The 6,899-nt window shown below is 29.5% G+C and overlaps 1 protein-coding gene across 1 annotated transcript; it reads left to right on the forward strand.

The window, feature by feature from the left end:
- The first annotated feature begins 4,434 nt into the window (after nucleotides 1-4,434).
- On the forward strand, nucleotides 4,435-6,557 carry LOC125808132 (zeatin O-glucosyltransferase-like). Its single transcript, XM_049487877.1, has 3 exons — nucleotides 4,435-4,607; nucleotides 4,692-4,985; nucleotides 5,674-6,557. The coding sequence occupies exons 1-3, from the start codon at nucleotides 4,436-4,438 to the stop codon at nucleotides 6,555-6,557; spliced, it is 1,350 nt and encodes a 449-aa protein (XP_049343834.1). The 5' UTR covers nucleotide 4,435.
- Nucleotides 6,558-6,899: the final 342 nt, after the last annotated feature.

Here is a 6,899-nt window from a genome sequence, read left to right on the forward strand (position 1 = left end):
GTTTCCCATCTAGATTAATTTCATCAATGGTCATCGAACTAAGCATTTATTGCATGAAAGTGTGGCTTTGATGAAGTCAGTTACGAAAAATTGGTAATTCAATCATACTTAGAGGACACTAATGTATTTTTCTTTATATTTTACTTTCTTCATTTTGTCTATGTTCCACCAAAATCATAGCTTATACTTCAACAACCATCTCTCTCTCTCTCTCTCTCTCTCTCTCTGTGTTTCTCTCTTTGTTGTAGGGTGGCGTCCGGTTGAGTGAGGACTAATATATGTGTAATATTAGTTATCCGTGAAACACATAATTTTACTTGTATTTTTCCTTTACTAAAATTTTAAAGAGTTTTTTAGCAGGATAATAAACTACAACAACATTGCCGGCCACTAGCTAGGCCAATATCCCTGTGAATCAAATATGTGAGAAATGAGGCATTCCTCTGTTCTCCTTAACATTAACTTCATAGATCCAAAATATACGTATACTATAATATCTAGTAACAGTTACTCCTTGTTTCATTTCTCTACAAGGTCCAACTTGATATATTCTGTTGTGAATCAAGTCGACTTTGTACGGGCTTATGTGCTAGAAGTAGCGAATGAGGCTGATTTGGATGGGATAATTGGGCCGCGTAAAATATTAGAGAGTTTTATTTGGGATTCAGGCCCAATTATCAATTGGTTAAATAGGAATAGGGGTTAGACAGAAAGGTTATGCGTATTATGAAGAAACTGTCTTTTCCTCTCATCTTCTTTCTAGAGTCTTAACTTCTCATCCTCATTCTTATCTCTATCTTTAGTTACTTGTTATTTCAGTACTTCTCTTTGTAATTCAAGTGTTGTTATCATAATTTGGTTATCAATGGATATAAGGTTTATGTATCTGTATTGAGAATTCGGGTTTGTTTCATATTCGTTTTTCTTACTCACCAAAGAGCCAAGTTCAAATCTTAGCACATTTTTTTGTCTTTTATTGATTTCTCAGTCTTCTATGCGACTAGCCAAGTAGTCATATTCATTCCTGTTGACACGAATAGGAACGAAAGAGAAGGAAATGACATTTACAGAAGATGATTCAGGGTTGAATACTTCAATCCCATCAGCTAATCTAAGCAAGAACATGGAACTAAAGGAGGATCTTTATCCAGCAGTGTAAGTTCTACACTATGGGCCTTAATGTGCTCCATATCTATCAAATTTTCCTCGTATACCAAACACATCAAATACAGGATTGAACTGAATCAAACTAATAAATTAACAAGTAACTATGAATGTGGTTTCGAATTTAAGTCTCGAAGGCAGCCATAACATTTTGTACCTGAAAAGCAGCAGGGGAGGGTGCTTGAGCTCGAGTATTAGGAGTTATGGTTGTCCTGCAATCAATTTGGCAAACTGGGAATCAATCTTTTAACTCCCTAAACACCATCTTCTCCTAGACTTCATCCATTTTCACAATTCTATGTCCATTTACTGCATTCTTTATATCAAATCAGGAGCACAAGTACTCTTTTTGGTGTTTTTTTCCTCTCAGTCATTTTGTCAAGCACCTTGAGTGCTTTGTAAAAAATCTTAGCATACAATCTCAACAATTCTTTGCATTCCAACAATTTTTTCAAATTTATCTTTTAGGATAAAAATTTAAACTTGATCCATTTAACTTAACATTCAATTTATTACTACATTTTTAAAATTGTGAGTTCAAAATTTAACATTCACTAAACATCACACATTTTTTCTTTGAAACTTTGCTATGCTTTGTCAACTCTAACTTTAAATATGTTTTTATAAAATTGTGAACTTGATAAGACTAAACTTTAGATATTTTTAACTAAGTTGTGGTATTAAATTTCCATTTTATTACAATATATTATATGCTACTAGACGGGATTAGGATTTGAAGTTCATAAATTTTAAGTTTATAAATCTTAAATTTGTTATGAGCTCATAATTTATCTTAATTATTGCAATTAAGTATTTATACATATTTCATAATCTTTTAATATAAATATAAAATATAAATAATAATTATTGAATTTGCCTGAATAGTGCCTTGTAGCTATTATATATACCCAAAAATAGTAAAAACAGCTTCCAATTGAGGAAATAGATTCCCACCAATTTTCTTGTATTAATAATTTATTATTTATATTTTTGACTTTTTTTAAACTTTAAAATAATGTGTGTATTAAGTAAATTTTTTAGGCCATCGCTATATTGACACTTTGACTCAAAAGATATTAAAGGGAAATCGATTCCGAATCATAGATAACTAGCCTTCAAATCAATTGAGTCATCTTAAAGGGCTTTCTCAACATTATTAATCATTTAATTATTCATTAAATTTTTACAACTACTCATATGACCATATATATATATATATATATATATAGTCAATTAATTTCTTGGTCGATTGTTTTATTTATTAGAACTAATAAAAAAAAACTAGTATTGATTTTTTTATAATGGAATAATTTCCACCTTTAATTTTGAGTCCTTCCCACTTGGACCCTCCATATGTTGATATCTCTTCTGAGGTTTGATATTTCAAAAGAGATCTTTTTTGGAATTCGATTAATTTGGATTTGTGGCGTCATAAAATTCCACTTTTAAGATAAAATGTTACTATTTCTTGCGTATTCTTTATAATGAAAATTAATAATAAAATAAAATTTTATTATTCATGAAAATTAGAAAAAAAATTAAAATACTATTAATTTGAAATTAAAATAGTATATATTAAATAATATTTAAAAATATTATATTACATTTAAAAAAGAATTAAGAATATTAGATATTTAATTAATAGAATTATATGTAAAATAATATGTTAATTAGAAAGTAATAGAAATAATAATAAAATAATAAAAAAGTGAAATATAGAGTGTGAATAGTAGTTCTCCAAATTTGGAGAACTACTATTCAACTCTCTAAATTTGAAGAATAGAGGGTGATTTGGAGTGCTCATTCTCTAGTTTACTCTCCAAATATAGAATATGGAGAGTAAAATAGAGGTGGGTTGGAGATGGTCTAACTGATACAAAAAAAAAAAAAGGCATCACGATAAAGTGCATAAAATTCGGCGGTCGACATTAGAATGCAGTGATTCCTTAATTAAAAGTTTTGAGTTTAAATTTTAATATATGAAAATTCTTGATAAGGAATATTTTTTTGTCGAATGGAGCCTTATGAGGGACAAATTCAAATTAATCGAATTCCAATACAAATATCGAACGAAACCAAAAAAATCGGCGGCTGACACTTTTTTTTTTTTTTTTTGGGTCGACACATTTGTTACCATTAGTAGTACTTTAAAATAGTCGAATCCATTGAACAAAGACAACTATCTTATCAATTAGAATTTTTTATTTGATGTACTTTGGGACTTGTAAATTTGACACATGTACATTTAACTTATTGTCAAGTACATTGCACATGCATGGTTTATAATATTTGCAACTTATTGAGACAAATAAAGTTCCTATCAAAAAAAAAGAAAACATGCACTATTAGAATTTGATCTTTCACCAAACAAAAAAAAAGTTACCTTTTCGTTATCATCATCATCATCATCATCATGTTTTTAATGAGTTTAAAATTGAACAAACAAAAAGGAATTCAATATCTTTATAGACTCTAACGATTCTAAATGTGATAATATTAATTCAATTGTCGCTAAATATGTTTGCGAAGGAAAGTTTCAATTGAAAGTACTCATCAACTTATTCATACACATTAAGTCATTACGATAATCTTGAGATTATGTAAGATTGGTTTAGGAATTAATTAATCTTGAGAAGTCATACTATTAATTAGTTTGAAGCATAAAAGCATGCATGCACTTTTTATCTTCTCTTTAATTAAAATAATGTAATAAAGTTATAAATGAGATATTCACAATTAGTTTCCTTCACAAATTACTCTTTTTTCTAATATATCCTCTCATATGCAATTGTCTCCATCAATTAATCTTTTCTAATATATGCGTACTTTTATCTCCTCTTATATGCAATTGTCTCCATCAATTTATACTATTTTTTGTTGAACGGACATAAGAGTAAATGACCCAGAAGCTCTTTTAAAGTACAATCATAAAAAGGCATCAATAAAGTCATCCTCGCAGTAACAATATATTCACTATAATTTTATAAGCATTGCCAAAAATAAAGTTATTCTTTCTATCAAATATCGTTACTACTACAACAACATGTCAAGTTTAAATTTCACAAGTGATACTGTCTGGATATCAATGATAAGCTATGCACATACATTATCTCTACTTTTGTAAAGTAAAGAGATAATATTTCTAATAGACATCGATTAAAAATGACATCAACATTCAACCCTCTCTGATCTACGTCATATTTATTTTTTATATATATACACACACAAACAATTACTAATAAATTATAGTATATAGTATTTCATCTTCAATATGGCAACCAAATATGAAGTAGTTGTTGTTATTGTGCCATTTCCAGCACAAGGTCATCTCAATCAACTTCTTCATTTTTCATCTCTTATTTCATCTTACAAAAATATTCAAGTCCATTATGTTAGTACAAAAATTCATACTAGACAAGCCAAAATTAGAGCTCATGGTTTAGTAAACCCTAGTTCTTCTTCCAATAATATTATTCATTTTCATGAATTTTCAACACCTTCATTTCCATCACCACCGCCAAACCCTAATTCAAATATAAAATTTCCTTCACATCTTCAACCTTCATTCGAATCATCGTATCATCTACGAAACCCTGTAGCTTCACTTCTACGATATTTATCATCGATTGCACGTCGAGTTGTTGTTGTTCATGATTCTTTAATGGCTTATGTTGTTCAAGATTTCACTTCATTACCAAATGTTGAGTCTTATAACTTTCATAGTGTTTCTGCTTTTACTATCTTTTTGTTCTTATGGGAATCTATGGGAAAACCTTTCCCTATTGAGGCTGAAATACTAGACAATCTACCATCTCTTGAAGGTTAGTTTTCTTTATTATTAATATTTTTGTCAAACACCTAAATGGATCTTATTTGTCAAACATCGGTTATAATTAGGGAATTGTATGTTGTTGTATTGTTATGTGTCGATTTCATCTAAAAACTTAAGTTATTAGATGAAGAAGTTGAACAAGTAAAGGTCCTAAGTTCGAGTCTTATCGTCATCCATTATGAGAAAAGTATTTTCATGTATTGCTTACATAAGCCCACGAAAAAAGAATTAGGCTTCCAAATTAATAAACGTGTACTCTCTCTATATATATCTGCTTAAATTCAAGATGAAATGGTCTCACAATTCAACACATGTATTGATTTAATAGTGTGCTCTCTCTAAAAACTTAATTTTTTAGATGAGATGGTCACACACTTCAACATATGGTATCAAGGCAGACAGAGGGTCCTGAAATCGAATCTCACTACCAGCCTTGTCAAAAAGAATTTCCATGTACGTATTTGGCCCATGAAAAAAACCAGGCACGCACGTGATGAGGGGGCGTGTTGAGAATACAATTAAATAATAAATGTCATATGTTAGCTCTCTCTGAGAACTTAAGCTTTTAGATGACATGATCACACACTTCAAAAAGTAAACTAGAATGATGATATGATATTTATTTTGTTACATATATACTATCTCTTATAATTTATTTATTTTTTGTAATGTTGAAGGTTGTTTCACATCAGAGTTCATGGATTTCATGGCTTCTCAAAGGAAATACTCAAAATCTGATTCTGGATTTATTTACAACACAAGTAGAGTTATAGAAGGAAAATTCATGAATTTACTTGAAAAAGAACCAATCAAAAGAAATAAAACACAATGGGCTATAGGTCCATTCAATCCAATGAAGATTATTAACAAGACGTCTACCAACAACTATTTATCAATCGATCATCATCATCATCATCGTCACAAATGTTTGTTATGGCTCGATAAACAATCTCCGAAATCCGCCCTATTTATTTCATTTGGTACAACAACTTCACTAAAAGATGAACAAATCGAAGAGCTTTGTATAGGTTTAGAAAAAAGTGGTATAAAGTTTATTTGGGCATTAAGAGATGCTGATAAAGGTGATATTTTTTCTGGTGAAATGAGAAAAATTGAACTACCAAAAGGGTATGAAGAAAGAATTAAAAATAAGGGTATTATAGTAAGGGATTGGGCACCACAATTGGAGATATTAGGACATTTATCAATCGGTGCGTTTATAAGCCATTGTGGATGGAATTCGTGCATGGAAAGTTTATCAATGGGAGTACCTATTATTGCATGGCCCATGCATTCTGATCAACCAAGAAATAGTATTTTAATAACAAAGTTTTTGAAAGTTGGTATAAATATTTTCAATAATTGGGAACGTAGTAGAAATGAAGTGGTGAAATCAAATATTATTGAACATGTAATTGTGACAATAATGTTGAATAATATTGAAGGAAATGAAATTCGTCGGAGAGCGGCGGAGTTAGGGGTGGCTATTCGGAGATCGGTGGTGGAAGGCGGTGTAACGAGGAAGGAATTGGATTCTTTCATCGCTCATATCACTAGATAATAAACACGATTGTTCATCGTCGTCTATTAAATGGTGCATATTCAACTATTCCTCCGTTCCTATTTATATGTTATTTTTACTAAAAAATAGATGTCTCTTAATACTTATCATTTCACATAATTAATACATAAGTAATAGTATTCTTCCTATTTTACCCTTGAGAGTTATTAGCCTTGAAAGTATGAATTTAACCAACATAGGAAAACTAAATGATTAATTCATGTTCATTTATCAATTTATTAATCAAAATAAATTAACTTATATTTATTTATTGAAAATTTGACTTTAAAATAACATAAAAAGTATAATGATAAATTTACATAAATTTTTTATGAGAAATCT

The sequence above is a fragment of the Solanum verrucosum genome, unplaced genomic scaffold (genome assembly GCF_900185275.1).
Source record: "Solanum verrucosum unplaced genomic scaffold, falcon-dt-bn FXZP01000414.1, whole genome shotgun sequence".
In the NCBI taxonomy this organism is placed as follows: domain Eukaryota; kingdom Viridiplantae; phylum Streptophyta; class Magnoliopsida; order Solanales; family Solanaceae; genus Solanum; species Solanum verrucosum.

Excerpts from the sequence above, each read along its gene's own strand:
- LOC125808132 (XM_049487877.1), top strand. The coding sequence starts at position 4,436 with ATGGCAACCAAATATGAAGTAGTTGTTGTTATTGTGCCATTTCCAGCA. Across the intron at positions 4,608-4,691 it reads AATTAGAGCTCATGGTTTAG|ATTCAAATATAAAATTTCCT; the intron begins TAAACCCTAGTT and ends CGCCAAACCCTA. Across the intron at positions 4,986-5,673 it reads CAATCTACCATCTCTTGAAG|GTTGTTTCACATCAGAGTTC; the intron begins GTTAGTTTTCTT and ends GTAATGTTGAAG.